General features: G+C 54.0%; 10 protein-coding genes across 10 annotated transcripts; 2 read left to right on the forward strand and 8 right to left on the reverse strand.

The window, feature by feature from the left end:
* Positions 1 to 630: 630 nt before the first annotated feature.
* BBA_01641 (C6 transcription factor) lies at positions 631 to 2,478 on the reverse strand (the record flags this gene model as incomplete). Its single annotated transcript, XM_008596738.1, has 1 exon — positions 631 to 2,478. One exon carries the CDS (start codon positions 2,476 to 2,478, stop codon positions 631 to 633), a length of 1,848 nt encoding a protein of 615 aa, XP_008594960.1.
* Positions 2,479 to 3,561: 1,083 nt separating this feature from the next.
* On the reverse strand, positions 3,562 to 4,002 carry BBA_01642 (uncharacterized protein; the record flags this gene model as incomplete). The annotated part of the gene is made up of 1 exon (XM_008596739.1): positions 3,562 to 4,002. The coding sequence occupies one exon, from the start codon at positions 4,000 to 4,002 to the stop codon at positions 3,562 to 3,564; it is 441 nt and encodes a 146-aa protein (XP_008594961.1).
* A 156-nt stretch (positions 4,003 to 4,158) lies between these two features.
* Positions 4,159 to 4,791, reverse strand: BBA_01643 (uncharacterized protein; the record flags this gene model as incomplete). Its single annotated transcript, XM_008596740.1, has 2 exons — positions 4,159 to 4,554; positions 4,624 to 4,791. 2 exons carry the CDS (start codon positions 4,789 to 4,791, stop codon positions 4,159 to 4,161), a joined length of 564 nt encoding a protein of 187 aa, XP_008594962.1.
* Positions 4,792 to 6,128: 1,337 nt separating this feature from the next.
* On the reverse strand, positions 6,129 to 7,831 carry BBA_01644 (epsin-3 protein; the record flags this gene model as incomplete). The annotated part of the gene is made up of 4 exons (XM_008596741.1): positions 6,129 to 7,488; positions 7,539 to 7,618; positions 7,666 to 7,697; positions 7,750 to 7,831. The coding sequence occupies 4 exons, from the start codon at positions 7,829 to 7,831 to the stop codon at positions 6,129 to 6,131; spliced, it is 1,554 nt and encodes a 517-aa protein (XP_008594963.1).
* Positions 7,832 to 9,295: 1,464 nt separating this feature from the next.
* BBA_01645 (cyclophilin, mitochondrial form) lies at positions 9,296 to 10,190 on the forward strand (the record flags this gene model as incomplete). The annotated part of the gene is made up of 5 exons (XM_008596742.1): positions 9,296 to 9,312; positions 9,384 to 9,448; positions 9,609 to 9,778; positions 9,838 to 9,944; positions 10,004 to 10,190. The coding sequence occupies 5 exons, from the start codon at positions 9,296 to 9,298 to the stop codon at positions 10,188 to 10,190; spliced, it is 546 nt and encodes a 181-aa protein (XP_008594964.1).
* Positions 10,191 to 10,978: 788 nt separating this feature from the next.
* On the reverse strand, positions 10,979 to 12,207 carry BBA_01646 (RNA polymerase Rpc34 subunit; the record flags this gene model as incomplete). The annotated part of the gene is made up of 2 exons (XM_008596743.1): positions 10,979 to 11,864; positions 11,942 to 12,207. The coding sequence occupies 2 exons, from the start codon at positions 12,205 to 12,207 to the stop codon at positions 10,979 to 10,981; spliced, it is 1,152 nt and encodes a 383-aa protein (XP_008594965.1).
* Positions 12,208 to 12,836: 629 nt separating this feature from the next.
* Positions 12,837 to 14,903, reverse strand: BBA_01647 (histone deacetylase domain-containing protein; the record flags this gene model as incomplete). Its single annotated transcript, XM_008596744.1, has 4 exons — positions 12,837 to 13,703; positions 13,753 to 14,294; positions 14,349 to 14,649; positions 14,703 to 14,903. 4 exons carry the CDS (start codon positions 14,901 to 14,903, stop codon positions 12,837 to 12,839), a joined length of 1,911 nt encoding a protein of 636 aa, XP_008594966.1.
* Positions 14,904 to 15,514: 611 nt separating this feature from the next.
* On the forward strand, positions 15,515 to 17,216 carry BBA_01648 (Mov34/MPN/PAD-1 family protein; the record flags this gene model as incomplete). Its single annotated transcript, XM_008596745.1, has 5 exons — positions 15,515 to 15,580; positions 15,645 to 15,898; positions 15,954 to 16,601; positions 16,860 to 17,115; positions 17,160 to 17,216. 5 exons carry the CDS (start codon positions 15,515 to 15,517, stop codon positions 17,214 to 17,216), a joined length of 1,281 nt encoding a protein of 426 aa, XP_008594967.1.
* Positions 17,217 to 17,710: 494 nt separating this feature from the next.
* Positions 17,711 to 18,590, reverse strand: BBA_01649 (IgE-binding protein; the record flags this gene model as incomplete). The annotated part of the gene is made up of 2 exons (XM_008596746.1): positions 17,711 to 18,364; positions 18,438 to 18,590. 2 exons carry the CDS (start codon positions 18,588 to 18,590, stop codon positions 17,711 to 17,713), a joined length of 807 nt encoding a protein of 268 aa, XP_008594968.1.
* Positions 18,591 to 19,481: 891 nt separating this feature from the next.
* BBA_01650 (serine/threonine-protein kinase) lies at positions 19,482 to 21,723 on the reverse strand (the record flags this gene model as incomplete). Its single annotated transcript, XM_008596747.1, has 5 exons — positions 19,482 to 20,505; positions 20,561 to 20,805; positions 20,967 to 21,017; positions 21,158 to 21,564; positions 21,684 to 21,723. 5 exons carry the CDS (start codon positions 21,721 to 21,723, stop codon positions 19,482 to 19,484), a joined length of 1,767 nt encoding a protein of 588 aa, XP_008594969.1.
* Positions 21,724 to 22,053: the final 330 nt, after the last annotated feature.

Raw genomic sequence — 22,053 nt, forward strand, 5'->3', positions numbered from 1 at the left:
CGCGACAAGGATAAAGAAAAAAAAAAAAAAAAAAGGACCAACAAGAAGTTAATTACCAGTGCAGTTACAACCTGGCGAAACATGAAAGCTCTTGTTCCCGTTCACTAGTTGACCGAGTTGTCTGCGACACGGATCGTCGCATCAACCCCGACGAAGCACATCAATGATGTGAGACGGCCCCAGTAAAACCTTAAAAAACTAGCTACCTTAGTTCGCCCGCGAGGCTGCCATTGTGCATCCACAGCGCCAGCTGTCACGACTGCAGCGGATCTCGAGACATGGATATTGTTTACTTTGTATTCCAAGCTTCATCAGGCAGACGATTTAGCCTTTTCAATTATTTGTCTTTCGGGACATTTCGTCATGGTGGCAGCACAATCAAAACAGAAATGAAAGCCGCATTATGTGTGGCGACCACCGTGTTACCTCGCCAATATCCTACCCACAACTTACAAGGGTCCTCACCTAATGTACTTCTGATTATTTGTACAGCCAAGCAGCCTCAAAAAAGACACGTTAGACACAAGGAAAAAAAACAGCATGCGCCTATAACGCCACACTCTAATAGCACTGACATCGCATCATGTCGACATCGCCCTAATGACACATTGCATACTAGTTGAAATCTTATCAAATAAGCAGCGCGCCGTGGCCAAGACTGTTCAAGCACTTGGCAATATCCCAGCTCTCGTCCGCCGCTGCCGCCGTCGCCGCCGCCGCCGCGCTATTTGCCCAGGCCGTCTCCATGATGCTCTTGGCCTCTTGGATGGTGCCAAAGACCTGCAGCGGCCCTAGGCGGCTGACTAGGCCCCTGTACTTTTCGTGGTACTCGGGCGGCGCCAGGCAGCCGGCCACGCAGAAAGGAAACGCCATGGACTGCATTGTCTTGCCGTCTGGCAGGTCCCCCAGCAGCCGCTCCGTCACCTTGTCCACCGACCGCCGCACGTCTGGATCCAGCGGCTGGTACCCCGAGACGACCGTGCCGAGGTAGAGGAAGGCGGCGTGTAGCCAGACGAGGTTCTGGATGATAAAGTTGGGCTTGGCCGCGGCGGATGCCGGGTTCAGGCTCGACAACGGGTCGCGGATCAACGAGACGGCGCGCTCCACGGGCGTTTGCGAATAGCCCTGGTTGTCCAGGTGACGGATGCCGGCTTTGATTACCTGGAACAGGATGTCTCCGCGCGAGGCGAGATCCGCCATGGATAGGGTGCCTGCCTGCTGCTGCTCCTTCTTGTACGCGTCCAGCGCGGCGATGTCGCCCAACGTCCCGACGACGTAGTTTTGCAGGCCGATAAACTCTTCCATCAGCAGCGGACCGGCCGACTGCGGCTCCGTGGAGAGCTTGTTCTTGGGGCAGGTAGGAATGACGGCCTCGTGATAGCCAGCCAGACGGGGGCGTTTCGACATGGTGATGCTCGACATGACATCAATGTAGAGCAGGTTAGCACCAAAGAACCGCAGCGCGGCCTGGTCGGTGCTCCACGGACGCCGGATACCCATCTCTGGAGGCGGCCATTTCGGTGTCCACAACCCGTTTAGCTTCTCCGTCCACTGTTCGGGCTGTGGCAGAATCTTGACAAACAGCGCAATGGCAGCGTCGAGGTGCATTTTCCAATTTTCCTTATTGGCGGTCGTGACTTCAAAGATGAGCATCTGGATCACGCTTTGCATCACGGAGAGACCCTCGCGAATGTCAAAGTTGTCCCGTTTGGCGCTGATGGCGTAAATGTTCTTCTGCAGCTCCTGGAGGCCGATACCCATCTGGCAGTGCAGCTGCTGGGCCATCCTATCGGTGCAGCCCGCGTGCTCCTCCTCGCCGCCCGCGAGGAGGACGCCAAAGAACCATGATGACAACGAAATGGCTGTGTAGTAGATGGATCGGCTGCCGTGGAGGAAAGCGTCGAGAACCCAGCCGCGACCGCCGACGAGGATCGGTGGCTGATAGTGGGGAAACAGGTAGGGAAAGACAAAATCGACGTAGTTCATGATCAGATGCGTATCCTGCGCCGAGTCGTAGTTGCTCTTCTGTGAGCCGCCAGAACCCATGAGCTGGTGGTGCCAGGGCATGTCGGGCGATGGGCCGGTGGTGGCGGCGCTGATGGCACTGGGCGACGTTTCCAAGGCGCGATCACTCTCGGACGAGAAGACGGCCGTGTCGCTCGAGTGGCCGTGTGCAGGCTCATCGTTGAGATTGACCATGCGGGTGCCATTTTCGAGCATCTCAAGGTACTTGCGATCGCGACGCTGACCGGCCTGCTTCTTGACCTGTGCTTTGATCGTCTCGGCCATGGCACGCTGCTTGGGGCCGCCGTCCATCCAGTCGGGCTTTTGCTCGCCGTAAAAGCAGGTGATCTCGAGGGCCGCGCAGCCGTCACACACGGGGCGCTTCTCGTCGCACTTCTTGCGCCGCAGCCGGCAGGTATAGCAGCCCGACTGCGAGCGCACCTTGCCCGATAACAGGTTCCTGATGGCAGACATGGTCTGTAGATGTTGAAAGAGGGGCGAACAGAGGCAGTAAGGGCTTTTCAAAGCGCCAGTCTCTGGCTATGCGTAAAATACGATAGCAATCAGAGCGTAGAAGACAATTGCTGATGAGCGGCTCGTGTGCGACAGGAAAAGGCAAGCTATATCATTTATCGCGCGACAAGCTCAAGAAGAAGCTGGGGGGGCTTCAGGGCGCGCCCCAGTGGAAATCTCAGTGGAGTTTGGCGGAGGGTGGCGAGATGCAATCTACAGTGGAAATGCGAGTCCGGGTGGGGGGGCATTGGGGGCAAGGCATATTTAGCTGCAAGATCCCCATTTCAGTCCTGTCAACTTCTTCATCCCTCTAACCAGCCTCGGCAGATGCGCCGAAACGCATCGCCGCTGGTGCTGACGGGCTTACTTGGTGGGCCGCTGCCTGCAGGCAAAAGGAGCAAGGAGCGGCAATCTCATCAGTTCATCGACAACCCTCTCCTGTGTTCGCCTCACTCGGCGAGTCTCGAGTCGGTGCAAGGCGTTTGTTTGAGTCCGGCGATCAAGAACGAGGCTGATGGTGAGAAATTGATTTGCAAAGATGGACCGCAAATAATCGATTCGCGGGACTGAGTACGACGTTGTGACCAGAACAAGGGCGCCCGCCGATCTATAATAATAAATGATGACCGAATCGAATCGACGGCAGCTAAAACAAGGCTGACAGCAACGGGCCGAGACCATGCCAACTTTCCTTCCGGCCACCGTTTACAAGAACAGGGTGAGAAGAGTAGGTAAGATTCAAAATTCATTTATTCGTTTGCGGCTTTGATCAATAAGTCTGCCCAGTTTATGCCAGGCAAACTTTCATTAGGATCTCGCCCCTCAAGAGTCAACAAAATACACGTAACAATCCAACAAGACGCATTCAAAAGCAAATGACAACTAACCCAAATCACACACACAAGGTAACAAGCAAACCCAATTTTATCTCTGCAATGCCACCCAACTGCAGTAGTGCTGTAGTAAACTCTGGCAGTGAACGAGTCCGCACCCATTGACCGTTGTTGATGCAAAGAGTGACTTGCTTGCCAGAGCCCTTCTTTCCTACACTTTTTGTTGTTCCGCCATTCCTCTGCTCTGGCTTCGAAACAATGTCTGCCTCTTATCCAAAAGGCCCAAATCCCACCATCCTTCGATGCGCTTTAGTAGCGTCTTGGGTCGCGACCTCGTTCTGGCGGGCAGAGCGACGACGGTCGCCTCCATCATCTTTGGCGGCGCGACGGGAGAAGCACTGATACCTGTTGTCGCTAGCACAGGCACGGGGGGTACCGGGGGGAGCGACGCGAGTGGCCGAATGGCACGTTTTGCCTTCAACGACTTTGCTCTCTTCATCACCCCTGCTGCTGCTGGCGGAATGACGGGGCAGCGGTGGCGGTGGTTATCAGGGTAGGAGAAGGGCTCGCGATGCGACAGCGGCATGGGCACGTTTACAATGCCAAGGTCGTCTGCCGAGTCACTGTCATCGAACTTGGCCGTCTGCGCCATGGCCGTCGTCCCCAGGCTCCTGACCTGCGGCCGCCGCGCCGCAGCAACAGGCGGCCGCACCCTCGCCCATGCCGTTCCTCCTCCTCCCCCTCCTCGTCCCGCATCAGCATTCCCTCCACCCCTTCCCGCCTCCGCCGGCCTCCCGCCGCCGCACCTTCAATCGAAATCCTTGGGCGGAGGCGGGGACTTGAGGCGGCGCCACAGGCACGCCGTCGTCGCCGTCGACAGGACAAAGAGCACGCATAGCGCGACGCTGATGCCCCAGATGGACTTGAGCTGCAGGCACGAGGACTTGCTGGGCGCCACCCACTCAAACGTGTTGCCCTCGAGCCGCTTGACGTTGGCAAAAAGCGAGCTGAGGAAGACGGCCGTGTTGCCCTTGTCGGGGAACGCGTTGCAGTTGAGGTAGCTGACGGGCTTGCCCACGACGCAGGCGACGACGATGCCGGCAATGAGGCACAGAGAATCGGCGGCCGTCGCAATGAGCAGTGGGAGAAGCGAGTCCCAGTAGAGAATGTAGCTGATGATGACGTAGACTTCAGCAAGACAGGCCTGTAATTTTTTTTTTCCTTGAATTAGTTTTGCGATATACATGTACTTTGCCCTGATCCTCTCACTTACAATAGCGAGGGTGCCGATGAGGGCGGGTGGTACCGCGTAAGACGACACCACAATATCGGACACGAAACTCGAACTCAGGCCAATGATGATGACGAGCCCGATGAATTGCATGGCGCGCATCACGGTAAAGGTAAGGCCCAAAGCCCCGAGAGCTGGAGGTGCCGCCATGGTGGAAAAGGATCTCGGCGTGCAAAGTGAGAGCCGGGGTCGCGTGGTGCAATTGGCGGTGCGAAGCGGGAGATGCTTGGCGTAGAATGGGATCTGAGCAGGTGGTGGCCTGTTCGTGGGAAGAATTTTGGCGAAAGTAAGCTGCCTTCTCGAACCCAATTGACGGGCTGAGAAAAAGAGTGAAGAATGGGAGAAGAGAAGGAAAAAAAAAAAAAGAATTGAACAAAGCTTTTTAGAGTGAATGCAAAAGAGCCGGTCTCTTGGAGTAAGGGCGAGTTTTTTGGGGGGGGGACTGGGTGCCGTGTAAGTGCAGAGCGTGATGCAAGACAAGACTAAAAGCAAAGACTCAAGGAAAGAGACTAAAAAGGGAAAAACAAAAAGGAAATGTCTCGAAAACTGATTGATGGAAGATTGTCTATCGAAGCAAAGAAGAGCAAACCCTAGAAGAGGGAACTCTGCCAATCTTTATACAACTCGACTCTGTGTTGCTCTGACACACCTTGAGAGGCACAGCCCTCCGCGCCGCCAACTACAGTCACGCCCTTTCGCAGACATGCACACCTCTGCAATCCCTACCAAACAACTCACCTTGGCTGTAAACATGCTTCATCGAAACACAGAGATATTTTTGTTTTTTTCCATGTCCGATCCGCTAGGGCCGTCCGCTCTCAAGTGGTTGACACGACTCGCAACTTGAGACGGTCCACTAGTATCGCCAGCCGCCGACGCCAGCCAATGACAGCCCACCACCCCATCTAAGCGCCCAACGTCCCATCATCAACATCAGGGATGCGCAACAAATGCGATGGTGGTAGGCTGACGCCACGGCATCGGCTCCAGTCATTGAGCCTCAATGTGCTATTTTTATGAGAAGCGTGCATGCGAAAAAAAAAAAAAAAAAAAAGGTGAGGGTCACGGTGCTACAGTGCTACAGACTGCCATCATAACAAGCAAGCGCTACGGCACGCCACCATGTTTGCGATCGATGGATCAAAAGGCCACATAGTGGGCGAGATGAGAGGCATCCTGCGTGCCCGGATCTGGATCTTTTAGCGTCCGGATCGTCAGGTCCAGACTTGCTTGGCTGCAGGTACCTTGTTCGCGACGGCAGTTGGACATGTCCGCCGAGTTGACGGGTCGATTAATTATAGTAGCACCAGGTACGCCAATCGAAGAACAGCCTATTTTGGAAAACAAAAGATGCTTGCCTTAACTCTACCAAGATAAATATGTGTAACCCTGCTTCAGCTCCAATTGTTCGCCAGCCCCACTCTGTCCATTGGTTCAAAGCTGCTCTGTTTGCTCGTGTATTATAGAGAGGCTTGCACAGTCCTGATTCAGCCAAGCAGGTCGCCGGAAGCTGAGCCACCACCGTTTCCATATCCAGGGCCACCCGTCGTTTGAGAGTTAGACGCAGAGGAGCCCCAGATGTTGGCGCTGCTCTTTTCCTTGGCCAATTGGCCCAGGGCAGGGCCGGATGTCGGCGTGCTTGTCTTCTTGATCCCGGCACTGGCCTTGCCCCACAGAGCCCCAAAGGCATCACCCCCGGCCGCCGGAGTCGCTGGTTTGCTGTTGCCCTGAACGGGTCGCGTGTTGGCCATGGTCGTAGGTCCAGAGCTTGCTGTTGTAGGGATCGTGGGTGTGCTGACTTGGGTGCTTGCCTGAGACTGGATGCCGCTGAAGTAATTGGGTCCTGCTTGCTGGAAGCCAGCGGGGGCCGCAGGTTTGGCCGTTTGTGTAGGTGCAGAAAACGCATTGTAGTTGACGCCAGGGGCAGCCGATGTGCTTGCCGATGGCGACAGAGCGGCGAATGCTTGGGAAGACGAAGCCTGTGTGGGCGCGGCTGCGGGAGGGGCCAGTGGCTGGCCAAAAGCGGTCGGGGCAGCAGAGGGCTGTGTCGAGGGCGCAGCAGACTGGAAGTCGTCGAACTCATCATCGTCGTTATTAGCGGCAGCGGGTGCACTACTAGGGCCAGCGAGATCTGCAAGTCCCGAGCCGGCGGCGGGAGCTGGTGCGCTCGAGGTAGTCGCGGGTTCGTCGAAAGAGAACAGATCAACTTCAGGCTCCTTGGGCTTGGCAGCCTCGGGGGTTGTCTTCTTTGTTCCCGCACGCTCGGTCCTGGCTCTTCTTGTCGAGCTGGCCGCGGGTCTGTCGCCCTCATCAAACTCGTCATATTCTTCGAATCTGTCTGATCGGCCGGCAGTGCCGCCTTCTTGGTAGTCACTGGACTGACCACCGAAACCACCGCCGTCGCCGTACACACCGCCGGAGTATCCGCCATATGAAGTAGGGCCACCTCCTGAAGATTCGGGGCCGAAACCGCCGTAGCGACTGCTGCCAGAGAAACCCCCGCCAAACGACGTGCCGCCTTCCACGCCAGTATATTTGTTCTTGGTGGCACGAGACTTCTTACGCTCGGCTCTGATCCGTTCAACATCGCCTAAAAGCTCGGCGAGTTCCTTGGCTCGGTTTCGTACATTGATGCCCTGATCTTTGCCGTTTTGGTCGATGAAGTGGAACTGGCGCAGCATCTTCAGTAGGGTAATGTGACCTCGGGCATCATCAACAACCCTCTCAGAACCGTGCTTGATCAAGAACTCTAGCAGCTGCAGAGCCTTATAGATCTGGCGCCAATCCTCGGCCGACTTTTCAGTGAAGCGGCGGTAAATCATGGGCATAATCTCGTTGAGTGTTTGGCTATGCGCAGTCAGATAAATGTCACAACTAGTTACAGCGATACTGCTTACTAGCTGAAAGTACCGTTGGCGATTTCTTGCATCGTTGTGGACGAGGCACCCCACGGTTCGTTATTTGTCGCCTCTCGGACCTTTGAGGGTATTAGTTTTGGCCTGCGAGGCTGGTCGCATTACAAACCTTGGCCTCCATCTCTGTATAGTTCATGACAGCTGATTCTGGGTTAGCAGGGGTACCTGACAGGCACCTCGGTCTGCCACATACCATTTTGAGCCTTGCGGAACCCGGCCTTGATATCATACAAGGTCAGGTTCGACACAGTGCTCTTGAGATCGTTAAAATCCATCTTGAAGAGGCTGTCTCCGGAACCTTGTGATGAAATGGTCTGGTCCGGTCGATTCACGGGCACTTTAGGTCTTGCCAATGGCTAGGGAATCCAGCATCTATGCGCACCTTGACTATGGCTCCAGGAGGCCGTAGTCTCCATGATCTGGACACGGTGACGTGCCTTGCCCACGATGGTGAGTCACGTGATATACCTTTAACCCAGAATATCTGCACGTCAATTGGAGGTGTATTGATAAAGTGGGAGATGCGAATCTGAATGAAAAGTAATTTATATCTTATATTCTCTATGAATCCACATCGGTATCTGCAGAATTTCGCGTGATATAGGTGATGCTGACTGTCGTTGCTTTTGGCAGTCTACTTTTTGGTGGCAGAAGATACCTGAAACCTTAGGCCGGAATGGCTCTGGCGCTGCTGGGCCGGCCTCACCAAAAGTTTTTCCCTCTAAAAGATACAACCTTGCCCCTGACTTTTGCCATCAATTCTCACCATCGCACCTTGTACAATAATTTTCAATCCGGCTTCACAGGTACGTGGCATTTCATTTCATCACGATCTATCATCTGCCAATTTGGCAAAAGGGAAGATACGAGGACGCCAACGGAGTACTCGCCGCCTTCATCCAGCTGCTCTGAGGCTCTCTTTTCTCATCACAGCCTCAGACAGCGTTGTCGCATCGGAAGCAATCGGCTCTTGCACCTTAGCAACTGGCTGGCCTGGGCTGCGCCACTGCCAAAGCGAACAGCACAGCTCTCCTCCAAGCAAAGCTGGCTCCGAGGGCATGCAAAACAGCAGTCCAGGCTGATAGGTCGCACGCCATGGCAACCGCACGGTTAGTTTGCCAGCGGCTCTGGGGCCCTCCAATAAGCTCATGCCACCGCCTCCGCCTCCTGCACGCCAGTGGACTCTGATCAAAAGTCTCGCCAATGCCGCAAGCAAAATATGGCGTGGAGGGCAGAAAAACGAGCTGTCGCCAGACATGACGACAATAGCGCCAGCCGTGTGGCGACGCAGCTGCTCACCTCGGAGCATTGTTCGGCACTCGACCAAGGACTGATGCGGTTTGCTGAGCTGATGAGAGCGTTGGCGCCAGCTGTTGACCGGAGGCCGGGGCAACGAGACTAGCTCTCCATTTCCTAGAGCTGGCGCCCTGTCAAGCTCGGGCAACCGTGGGGTGCTTCCAGGGGCAGCCAGGCGGCTTCCAGGGCGACGTCTACACGTGACTGACGTACCCCTAACAGTCCTGCCTGTTTTACCCAAAACGTTGCGCTAATTGGCAGGAATATCCCGCTAATTGTTTTACCCCTCCAGAACAGGCAGAATGAGATCAGCTCTTTTCCAACCCCTCCTACTACCCCGCCGAGCCTTTTGCTCTGCTGCTCCCAGACCTTTCACTCTTCCACAGCTTGTCTCTTCTTCCAAATCTTTCCACAAGCCTCGTTTCTTTTCAGCAACCACAGCAATGGGTAATTCCAAGGTGTAAGTCTTTGACAAGCTCTGTCTCGTCCTGATTGGTCGATGAGTATATCCTACTTACACGGCAATTCTAGTTTCTTCGATGTCGAGTGGGAGGGCCCCGAATTTAAGGATGGCAAGCCTACCTCCACCGTTAAGGGTGAGTTTTTCTTGTACTTTTCGGGCCAATTTACATCTAGCGCCTGCTCGACAATATACAGTGTCCTCGACGGCATTGAGTTGTAGCATTCTGCTTGATGCGACTTGCCTCCGCCGCGCGTGCTAATGCGCAGCTCCGCTGATCAACATTCTCTATACAGTTCAGAAGGGCCGCATCAACTTCAACCTCTTTGACGATGTTGTCCCAAAGACTGCCGGAAACTTCCGTGCCCTCTGCACCGGCGAGAAGGGCTTCGGTTACAAGGGCTCCTCCTTCCACCGCATCATCCCCGAGTTCATGCTCCAGGGCGGCGACTTCACCCGTGGCAACGTACGACCCGTCCCTCGATTTACAACCAATCTTCGTGATACTCATCAGTTTCGTTACAGGGCACCGGAGGCAAGTCCATCTACGGCGATAAGTTCGCTGATGAGAACTTCCAACTGAAGCACGACAAGCCTGGTCTGCTGTCCATGGCCAACGCTGGCCCCAACACGTAAGCAACCCCGCGGCTCTCCTCTAAACACCTAGCGCGCATCTAACATCACGGCGCAGCAACGGCTCCCAGTTCTTCGTCACTACTGTCGTCACCTCATGGCTGAATGGCCGCCACGTCGTCTTCGGCGAGGTCGCTGACCAGCAGTCCCTGGATGTTGTCAAGGCTCTTGAGGCCACTGGTTCCGGCTCCGGCGCCATCAAGTTCCAGAAGCGCCCCACCATTATCGACTCTGGTGCTTTGTAAATAATGGGCCTCGAGCCTGTGTATCTTTAAAACATATCTACAGTAATGAAGCTGGAGAAGCAGAATGTGCAACTGGGACTTGCAAAGGAGGTATGTTGACAACTCACGAAATGCATTGTGGAATAGCGCAACACGCGTCTTCAGCTATCTATAATATAAGTCCATCTCATGAGATGTCATTATTGTTGATGTATACTTTTGCAAACGCGACTATTCTTTGTTTATGCCAATATCGCCGGTTGTGTTCTGAACCCCGCCAAAGCTTTGAACCTCCAATACCGTCCCATCCCCGCCATGCAGGCCAGACATGCATTGCATGTAGGACAGCGCCCATGATTGGCGTGCGCCTGTGACATGCACAACACCGCAGCCTGCATCACAAGTGTCTCAAAAGTCTCGATTCTGATATCTTTGCTTCATTATGTAAATGCTTCGTAATCTATGTACAACTAGCCCAAAGCGGTCATACGATGTGCCGCTGGGCGCTGCGGCCTGTTTAGGTCCACATCAGCAACCTGCACTACATACGATGCACTATCCGGCATTGATGCATATTCTTTCATTTGATGCGACATGTGAATGCCAGCTTCTTCAGTCCACAAGAGTTCCAGTTGAGAACAACTAGTAAGAACTAGCAAGGACAATGGGTTGTCATTATTCAGGCTTCTTTTCTTCTGGCGCTGTCCTGCTTCTGCGCTAGTCCGCGTCGTTGGGAAGAGTACAACCACGAGCCTGGGTTTAGAATATATGTTTTTTTGGAGAACCGACGGAGATATTTATCAGTCCCTTCATGGATCGCTGAGACCCAGCCACGTCTTGAAGTACTCGCAGTTGCTGGGCCCGACGGGGCCACCATCCTCGCAGATGTCAAAGACTGGGCAGCGGCCACACGGCGCTTCTGTGTACGGGCTCGTGTACGGCTCTGGCCCCGTAGGGTCCTCGCGGCCTGCCCAGGGCTCGGTTGACTGCCTGGCGACTCTAGCGACCCGGTAGCCGACCTTGCCCGCGACGCGCACCGGCTCTATGAGGTTGTCCCAGACGAGCACATCAATCAGTTTTCGGACGTCCTCCTCGGACAAGATGGTGTTGTTGGTGATGCCGCTGCTCGACAGCAGCCGCGCAATGTCTCGCACCGACGGATAGCCCGTGTAGCCGGCGGGCAGCGGGAGCAGTGCCTCCTTTCTTGGCGTGGCGCCGGCGGCCGTCTTGGACACCTTGGACGGCGGCTTGCTCATCTCCCGGGCGTCGCGCTTCTTGCCGCGCTCCAGTCCGCCCTGCACCACGCCCTTCTTCGGCGCCTGCGCCCGGGCCGACGACGACGACCCGGCGTGGGTGCTGTGGTAGCTGCTTTGGCGCTTGATAAAGTCAAAGACGACGCGCTGCAGCTCCTCGATGAAGGCGTCGTCAAAGTTTTGGTCCGTGTACCACGGCCCGCCGGTCGCGCGGTCGCTGGGCCGGATCGAAGCCTTGATGTACATTTTTTTATTGGGATGCTCGACGTTTTTGAAGGGTGCAATCAGGCCCTTGGTCTGCAGCTGCTTGAGCGCATTCTTAAGGACCGAGTCGTGCATGTTGAGGCGCTTCTGCAGCGTCTGCGACCATATTCCATCGCCGCCGGCATCATCGACAAGGGAGTATACCAATACTTGTTCGTCGGTCGTACACTGCTTGTACCTGTGCGAAACCGGGTCAGTTTGAAAGATGCCCAACCCCGCTCCTCTGCAAGCAAAAGGACAGCTCTGCCGACATACTTGTGTGCTTCCTGGGCGTCTCGCCATTTCCACAGCACTTGGCCTGAGGCCTCGCGCATGGTGATGAAGAGCTTGTCATCGCTCAGAGACTGTACGACACGTGCTAGCAGCATCAGGTCCTTATTCGGGATGACGTCGAGCCGCAAAAGATCATCTTGCGAAAACATGTCATTTTCCGGCGCAGCATCTCTGCATTTCTCGTAGAGCGCCTCCTTCCAGACGGCCAGCTTCGCCGCTTCGGCGTCGCCTCCCGCCGCCCGCGACATGGCTGCAGGGTTGGTGGGATGGTGGGCTGGTTGTATGCCGTAGCGGGTGACTCAATGTCGGGGCGTTGCCGGTGAGCGCAAAGTCCGCAGAGTCGGCGCAAAAGACTCTCTGTATTTCAAAGTGCTACCTCAACATTGCTGTCAGAGTTGGAAGAGACAAGGGACCTGCCGAGTGATTGAAAGGCGCACAATCGCTGAAGTATTGACAAAGAAAAAAAGTTTGGGGACGATTCTGATGGAGAAGGCGACCATTTTTCTTTGGCGAACCCCACTTGGAGCTACTCTAATAAGAGTGCCACACCACGCGCCAGTCATCGGCGTGGCGTTGCTAACTAGTAGCACATTATTCAGTGGACAAGGAAAGGTAAGATGATATTCATATTAGAAGAGTACACGCACTAATAATGATTCAATTTCTTTCAAGCGCACCATACTTTGTGATACATGGCACCAGCTTGTGCATCTGTCCTGCACGCTGATACACTGCCAAACGCCCTAACGCCGCCATTGGTAGGCCCCAGTCAACTGAAATGGCCATAGTAGCCATTGAAGGCTGATAATATCAATAAATCCAATGGTATAGAATCACAGCGCCGCTGTCTGCATGTACAAAATGCTTGGAAGGCCGGCTAGGATGAGGAAGTAGCCAAATCAGCTTCCTTTTCCTTGTCTCCGTCAATGTCCATCGCATCCGCTGGTTGCTCCTCTTTGTCCTTGATCTCGACCTTCTCAGACTTGCTTTCTTCGCCAGTCGGTTTCTCTTGATCTTTTGGGGGGCGGCCTTCGTTATCTTGCGAGGCTGAATCGTCAGCTGATTTCTCCACATCTCCGGTAGCAGCGGTAGCGGCTGCAGGAGCAGGAGCATTCTGCGTCTCCGGCTCCTCCTCTTTGATCTTTGCCTCTTCTTCGATAGGAGCAGAGTCGGCCATACCGACGTCACCATCTCCATCTATCGTTTGTTTGTCGGCAGTCTCCTCGGTAGTTTCCTCGACGCGCTCCTTGTCTTGCTCCGTAGCGACGATCTCCTCGATGGTATCGTCGTTTGTATCGTGGTTGTCCTCAGCGTTGGCCTCTGCGCTCTTGCCATTGATTGCTCCGTCGGAATTTCCAGTAGCCTCCTCTTCACCACCTTTGCTAAAGTCGGTAAAGGTGCGCTTGTTGCTAGATTGACGAGTCGCACCATTGGCTCGGGCTAGCTCGTCATCATCGATAGGCTCAAACTCGGCACCGTTTTCGATTCGCTTGTCCCAGCGGTGCTCCGTCATTCGTACGTCCTTGTTCTCGTCTTCATCGAGATCATCAAGCTCGGCCTCCTCCTCATCAGTCATGCCACCAAACGGCTTACGTGGAACATCCTGCATTTGTACCGACGGCACCGGGCCCGTATTCCGAAGATTGTCGATTACTGCAGCAGTAATTTTCTCCAAGTATTCGCGACTGTTGGAATTTTCCATGTTTGAAGATCTCACGTTTAGCTCAAAATCGGGAGCGTAGTACTGCGACTAGTTAGCTCGTTCCACGACATTAGTGCCGAGATATACGTACTTCGTAGTATTCGTTGTATGGTAGAGTACGCTCCATCTCTTGTCCAACAAGGACGCCGGTCTCAAAAGCCCAAGTTCTAGCGACGTTTCGCATGGTATAACCACCGCCGCCAAGGACGAGGGTAGGCAGGCCAAAGCTCTTGACGTAATTGACACAGTTGGCGTGGCCGTCCATGCTCAGGTTGAAGCAACCGAGTCGATCACCGGAGAGACTGTCGCCACCGCACTGCAGAACCACAGCCTCGGGTTGGTAGTATTTCATGACATTCTCAATGACAGGCTCGAAGATGGATCTGTAGGATTCGTCGGTGATGCCGTCGCGAAGCGGGTAGTTGACAGAGTAATGTTTTCCTTGGCCTATACCAATGTCACGGAGTTCGCCAGTCCCGGGGAAGTACTCTCCGTATTTGTGAAAAGAAACGGTCATGACGCGGTCAGTTGTGTAGAAAGCCTCTTCAACACCATCTCCGTGATGGACGTCAATATCGATGTATAGCACGCGCTTCATGAATCTCAGCAGCTCGAGAATGCCAAGTACAATATCTGTTTGCAGGAGTCAGCGAGTTTGTGACAACACTTGACACAACAACAGCATACCGTTGACGTAGCAAAAGCCACTCGCTTCGCACTTCTTGGCATGATGGAGACCTCCCGCCCAATTGACGGCAATGTCGCACTTCTGTCGGTTCAGTCTAGCAGCTCCTTCCATGCTGCCTCCTGCACTGATACCACAGAATTCAAAAAGGCCATCGAATACAGGGCAATCGTCACCAACGTTGTATTTGCCTTGCTCACGCATGTAGCTATCCATGTTGTCCGGGGTGACTTTTTGAAGGAAATCAATGTAGTCGTCGGTGTGGAATTGTGTCATTTCGCCTCGAGTCGCCGGTTTGGCGCGCTGCATCCACGCGTTAGCGTCTTGTTGTGCCGTATGAGGCAAAGCAAACTCACATAAATCTCCATTTTCTGGTATAGATTATACTGCATGATGAGACTATGGGCGAGACGAATACGGTGAGGTTTCATAGGATGACCGGTAACGTATGCATAGTTGCCGATATCAGAATCGTAGAAGTATGCAACTTTCTTAGGGGTTGAGCCATTGAGGGCCACTGACCCCAGCTGGGCCATGCTGGACTCTTCTTCGCCCATCGCGATGCGCTTCACGGGGATATTGTGCACGCGGGTATTTGGGTGAGCTTTTGTCGAAAATATACTGAGAAGGAAGAATGCTTCGGAGGTCTGGGCGTCTCTTTTCAGCTCCGCTTGGGCATGTCGAGGGGAAAGCCTGGAGCAATGGAGGAGGGAAGAGGATTCGAGCCCAGAATGCGACAGTGAACTTCAAACGGCGCGTGGTGGGTGGGAGTGGGAGCACACTAAGGTACCTACCGGAAGTGGCGGATAAAAGTTGTTACGGCTCGTCCCCTGCCTGCGAGTTGTCACCACTTGCACATCCCAGCCACATGAAGTTTTAGTGTGGCGCAAAGAACCAGGGTGCCGTCGCGCCGCTGTCCCCACCTACTGGGGCTAGCCTCCACACCAATGCCTCTCAGAGTCTCAACCACGGTTGAAACACGTGACTCTCCAATGTAGCTCTCCCGCCATTGAACAGGCTGCCGGGCTGGCGTCAGACAAACTGGCGCTACGAAAAGCTCCCAGCTATCGCCGCTTACTGCATTGACGCCGCAATTCCACGAGTTTTGATCTTTCCTGCTTCTTCAAACTCATACCTTACTATACTTTTGACCTGAAGCCAAACCAACATGGAGCGTTTCAGAAACTTGCTGGGAGGCGGTGGAATGGGCTTGGGCGGCGCTGCTCACGGATCGGTAAGAAAGCAGCTTCCAATCGGGCGCACGCTGTCTTGCAGTCGCTAACAGCTGTTGCACGCAGGACAATACGAACCTGATCGACAACTCCGAGACCGTTTACATCTCATCATTGGCACTTCTCAAGATGCTGCGACACGGTCGGGCTGGTGTGCCGATGGAAGTCATGGGCCTGATGCTAGGCGAGTTTGTCGACGATTTCACAGTCAAGGTTATGGACGTTTTCGCCATGCCCCAGTCTGGAACTGGCGTTAGTGTCGAGGCTGTCGATCCCGTATTCCAAACAAAGATGATGGACATGTTGCGCCAAACAGGACGGTAAGCATCCTTCAACAAATCAAGCGCCAATGGCCTGCTAACTCTTCTTCTACAGCCCCGAGTCCGTCGTCGGATGGTACCACTCGCATCCTGGTTTTGGCTGCTGGCTGTCTTCTGTTGATATAAACACCCAGCAATCCTTCGAGCAGCTGAACCCGCGCGCCGTGGCCGTTGTCGTTGACCCCATCCAGTCGGTCAAGGGCAAGGTCGTCATCGATGCTTTCCGCCTGATCAACCCCCAACTTCTTATGATGGGGCAGGAGCCGCGCCAAAGTACGAGCAACTTGGGCCACCTCAACAAGCCATCGATCCAGGCGCTCATTCACGGTCTCAACCGACACTACTACTCGATCGGCATAAACTACCGCAAGACCGCGCTGGAGGAGAACATGCTGATGAACCTGCACAAGCACGTTTGGACAGATGCTCTCGAGATGAACGACTTCAAGGTTGAAGGGGAGAAGAACAAGGACCGCCTTGAGCGCCTAGTGTCTCTGGCCGATGGCTACGAGAAGCGCGTCAAGGAAGAGACAGAGTTGACGAAAGAGCAGCTCAAGACCCGCTATGTCGGCAAAGTCGACCCAAAGAAGCACCTGGAAGATGTCGGTCAAGAGCTCATCGAGGACAATATTGTTTCAGTATCGAGACAAATGATTGACAAGGAGGCCACAATGCCCAAGAAAGAGGGCGAGGCTGGTGGCCGGTGCGCCGCCGAGGCGAACAAAATGGCCACTGATGAGGAGGAGGAGGAGTTATAAAGGATAATTTTACCATTACACAAAGAGATCAGGGGTCACAGACCAATGTACGATACCTTTGAGGCGCCGGGGCTGACAGATGAATACAAATACAGATGCTAGCATGATGTTCTATTGCGGCATTCTTTGATGAAAGAAATCGAGCGTCTTGGCCATTTGTAGTGTCTGTCACCCATCATTAAGTGGGTTGATTCTCGTTTCAGTCGCACCGCTCTTTGGCTATTTGAACAGGGCATGTCGATTGAAACAGTCACTATCGAGCTCGGTAGTATCGACGAACGTCTAGCTTTCATGGATTTGCTTCCCGCTGCTGCTCACGCAACCGCCTCTGCAATGGCCTCCTTTCCTCCGTCTAGCAGTAGGTATCGGGCGGGCGGCAACGCACCACTGGAGCTGATGCCGCCGCTGCAACCCCTCGCGGGCACGCGTTTGGGTACCTTGGCATGCGACATGCTTCCGGTATGTTGTTGCCCGTGAGCTCTTGTACAACTGCGCGTTTCAAGGGGGTCATATGCAGCGAACGTCTCGTCGATTGGCCTGGGGCAGATCGGGAGAGGTAGGAGCAGGATGTGACGAGAGCGTTACATTCGTGGTTTGGGCAGTAAAGCTCCTCTACTTGGGGCCAAAAAAGAATGCTTACCTGGGATGAAAGCAATGATTCGATTCTATCAAGCAGCTGGTGTAACGGGGCCTCCTTTCTGAGCCAGCTTCATGTGCAAGTGATCGTATACTTTGAAGGTGGCAAGCTCATGATATATGTACCTGCGATTACGAGTGACGGATTGCCTACATGAGAGGTAGCAGTCATAATGCACCTCAGGACTTTGCTCTCTCGTGAGATCTTGCAACAGCCCTTAGGATTAGTGCCCCTTTGGTGAGTCGTTTTTTCGGGCAGAATCGTAGCCACAGCGGACATTGGTCACGGGTTCTTCTGGCCATAAACTCATATTGATGAGTCTTCACGTACAATTATTGAGCTGAGAAAAATATATTATTGTCATGCCTATCAATACTGCTAATCCGAAACTCTCTCCTGACTTACACACACCCACGCCTACTCATACTGCCAAGCCGGTCTGAGACCTTCAAACTCCTCAATCCGCAGATTCAGCCCCGTACAGCCCTTCAGTTCCTGTCTATTCGTCGAATTTCTCACATGCAGCCTCTTTTGCTCCCCTTGCCCGCACGCCGCCCACCCCCACGCGCCGTTCAAATTGTTGAAGAATCCGCCTCCCGCGTACGTCCTGAACCCCGCCTTCGTCGATCCTGGCGGCTCAAACGCCGAATGAGCACTGGTGTACCCGATCGTCCAGTCCGCGGTCAGAAAGAATCGCTGGCCGCCGGGCACCATGACGAGCATGGAGTTTCTTGCCATCGACAGCGCCGTCAGGTTACCTGACGGGCAATTCGGCACCGTCTTTGTGTGACAGTAGCTGCATGTATTGCCGCCGATGTTCCACGCATGTCCGCAAGCCGTCATGGGCTTGCCGTCGACGCCGTTGGTGTAATTCTTCTGTCCGGCAACCTCCTCGCGCTCTCGCGGGTTCTCGGCGCGTAGAGTAGAAAACCCCGTGCGCAGCGGCGGCCGAGTCAGCAGTCTCGTGCCGTTGTGGCAGATGTACATATACTTGGAGAAGCAGGTGGGGCCGCAAAGGCCCAGCGGCTCGCCGTTGATTACAGGGCAGAGTCTTCCGTTGTGGCACACGTACTGCGGAGGAAGCATCATCAATGTTAGTGTGTTTTCAAGTTTTTAGTAGAGGAAAATTAATGTTTGGACTTACATCGTGGGGATTATACGATTGACCGCACTCCTTGCTAGGCTGGACGAGGGGGCCAGGTAACCAGTCGTCAATGTCTTCATCAGACAAGACAAACACCGCGCTAGATAGGTTTGCAGCGAGGATCGCGTTGAGGACGAAGAGTAAGAAATGCATTTTTGTGATGACGATGTTGATAATGTTGATGATGATGAAGAGAAGAGGAGTGACTGCGACGGTGCAAACGGATAAGGTGTTTTGTTTCCTCGTCCTTGCAGCGGAAGGTACGAAGGGACGGGCTCTTGCTCTCCAACATGGGCTCGTCTAAGTAGATGCAGATAGAAGCGAGGCGCCACACATGTAGTCTCACGTTGTGGAGGACATTGTCACTAACAAGTCACCGCGGCAGGGCGCATTGCCTCGCACAACTCTCGTCGGCCCTCAGCCCTCATAGGGAATCTTGATGCACATCAGGCCCATGCCGCGGCACACATTCACGCCGAGTTTAATTGCGGCAAAAGATGCGAGTTCTGTGATGCATGCAGCGGTGTTTCCATGTATTTCTGCTGTGCAACTGCCCTGGGCAGTTCCTATATGACGTAGCTGGCTCTCAATGTTGCCATGTCTCCCGTTCGCTTTCATTTGTAACACATGTGCAGTGATAAAAGAGAAGAGTAATAGGATCAGCCCGAGGAAAAGACTAAATAAGACATCGCACGAGGCAAACAAAAAATGGTGAGAACGACTGGGCTGGCTTCTGAGCTTCGTCTAATAAGAAAGAAATAAAAACAAAAACTAACTCAAGACAAACCATTTACTCCATCGCGCCTGGCCACAGGTGTAAAGCAAACTACTACCGCTAGCCGGCCTCTAACAGAGGATAGCATCACCGCACGCGTGTACTGGGCGAGGCGGTAGTGGCTGCATGCCTCGGCACAATATCAATAAAGTCTCCCTAACCACGTTGCTGTGATTGGGTATGCGTGTATCAAAAACGTATGCCATTAAGCTTGACTCGGTTTGCGTCATGTCGGCTGGCATCTTCTGATGCCTGTATTCGTCATTTCTTCATGCACCAAGAATGGGAACCTTTTTCCCTCTCTTGCCAAGCAGAGTCGCATTATCGAGATTGAGTTCAAACGGTCCCTTGTTGCGATTCCGGTCGCGGACTTGTTGTCTGGCCGCGGCCGTGACGGTTGATGAGTGTTGGCCATAGCCCTTTTCGTTGCTCGCACGGTCGCGCTCTCTACCGCGGGTGCTGGCGTCCTGATCCTGGATGCTTGCTTTGCGCATTCCCTGCTCTAAGACACGAGCACCGGCTTGGGGCTGCTTGTCGGCTTCTGTCTCTTCCTCATCCTCCTCGTTCAAGCCACCTAGGGAGCGTCCCGGACCGGCACGAGCACCAATCTGTGCACGTCGCTTGGCCTCTTCTTCTTGGCGATGGACGGCGTAGCCGACGTCAAAAACTTCTCGCAAATTGACAGCTCCCGGAGAGCGGAAATCAAGTCGCCTACCATCGTCCAATTTCAAAGGGTCAAAGGCGCGGAGCGGAGCTTCGAATTTGCGCTCTTCTCGTGGAGTAGGGCCGCTGGCACGAACCCAGGGGTGGGCTAGGAACTCGGTAATTGTGTAGCGCTTCTCAGGGTCGACAGTCAAGAGATGTGAAATGAGATCTTTGGCGGATTTTGAGATGCCGTCCCACCATGGGGAGAGGAAGGTGTATTGTCCCTTGGCGACTTTTTCGGTAAGCACTTCGATACTCTCATCGTAGAAAGGAGGGAAGCCGCAGAGCAGGGTGTATAAGACGCAGCCGAGGGCCCACATGTCAACAGACTTGGAATAGCGCTCGTCCTTGACGATTTCCGGAGCCGTATAGCCAACGGTGCCGCAGGGCGTCATGGTTTGCTTGTCCCACACAACCTTGGACAGACCAAAGTCGGCAATTTTGATTTCGCCGATGCCGCCGGCGCCTAAACCAGGAATGAACTCGCCTTCGTCGACCTTGTCCTCGTCACCAGGCTGACTAGGCTTAGGAACCTTGGAAGGAATAAAATCGATGGGGTTGAAGAGAATGTTCTCAGGCTTGATGTCACTAAAACGAGTCAGGATTCGAGCTATGGCTCGGACATGATCAATGGAGAACTTACCGATGAACAACACCTTTGTCCTCGTGCAAGTATTCTAGTGCTTTAGCAACCTTGACGATGACATGCCTTGAAAGCTCTTCGCTAAAGTATGTGAGGCGAACGATCTGGTGGAACAGCTCACCACCAGGAGCAAGCTCGAGGACGATGTAGTAATAGGGCTTGGATTCCGAAAAGTCAATGAGCTTGATGACGTTGGGGTGATCCAATTGGCGCATGATCTGTACTTCCTTGAGAATGTTGGCGCGCTAGAGAAGAGGGCGTCAGCATAGGTTCAGTGAGTGGTTGACACGCGCGAGTTGTAATGTGAAGTTGGAATCGGTGTTGGGTAAGCCAAGACGCAAAAGCAAAGAGGTATTAAGTTATCAAGAAAAGCACAGGCGCGGAATATGGAGAAGAAGTGTCGCACCTCTGCAGCCTTGGGCGCCCTCTTGAATTCTGGGTGCATACGATCGTTTCCCTATTAGGGCACGAGGCCCCCCCCAGTTGGTAAAGTTCATGGTTCATGAGGGAGCAGGCGTAGTGAGATGAGCAGAAATGACGGAGAAGGAAATAAAACAGTGCGAAATTGATGAATCATGTCATGAGAAAAAAACTTACCTGCATGTTGTTCATCTCGTACTTGCGGACAACTTTGATGGCGACTTCACCATATTGTCCCTCGGTGTCGCGGGCACGGTAGACGTTGCTGAAGGCGCCATCACCCATCTTCTCGAGGAGAACCCATCTCTCTAGGCCAGGGTATTGGGGAAACTTGGATTTGGAGGCATTCTCCTCGGCGACGAGCTTGGCCAGGTTGGCGTCGTCGACACGTCGATTTGTAGGGTTGGCGGCGGGATCTTCTTTGCGAGCGACTTTTTCGGCGGGTTCAGAGTTTTGGGAAGCAGCAGTAGACTGTGAGACGGCAGGATCGGAAGCGGATTTTCTCTTGTCGCTGGTCGTGGTCTGCTTGGGCGAGGATTCGACTTTTCGGGCGGGCTCTTCGTTGGGGGCGCGGGCTTGCTTGCCTGAGACAGGAAAGTCTGAATTTAGTCAAAGGCCGGGCATACGAGATGGCGGGCAAGTCGCGCGCAGCCCCAGTGTGATGCGAGATTGGCGCGAGCCACGGTGTGACATTTGGACTTACCGTGCCGAATAAAGTTTTTTAATTGCTGGATGGTGGACATGGCGGCATCACAGACAGAAGCGTCTGGTGGCACACAGTGAGAATATGACAAGTCGTGTTTGTAGGGCTCTGGCAGGCTCTAGCAGCCTCTGGCAGGCTGGGTGGGAGATTGGGCGAAAAAAAGTCGGCGCCGCGGCAAGGCAGAGGGCGGACAAGGATGAAGCTGACGATACGACGGGAGATGAAGTCGAGGGGCAGATTTCCAAGTTTGCGTGGTTTTGGAGCAGGCTGGGCTGGGCCTGGGCCTGAACGGATTTTTGGCGGGGTTGCTGAGGAGAAAGGGTTTTGACGCAGCCGGAGACGGCGGGATGACGTACAGCAGCGGGTTGGG

The sequence above is a fragment of the Beauveria bassiana genome, assembly GCF_000280675.1.
Source record: "Beauveria bassiana ARSEF 2860 unplaced genomic scaffold BBA_S00003, whole genome shotgun sequence".
Lineage (NCBI taxonomy): Eukaryota > Fungi > Ascomycota > Sordariomycetes > Hypocreales > Cordycipitaceae > Beauveria > Beauveria bassiana.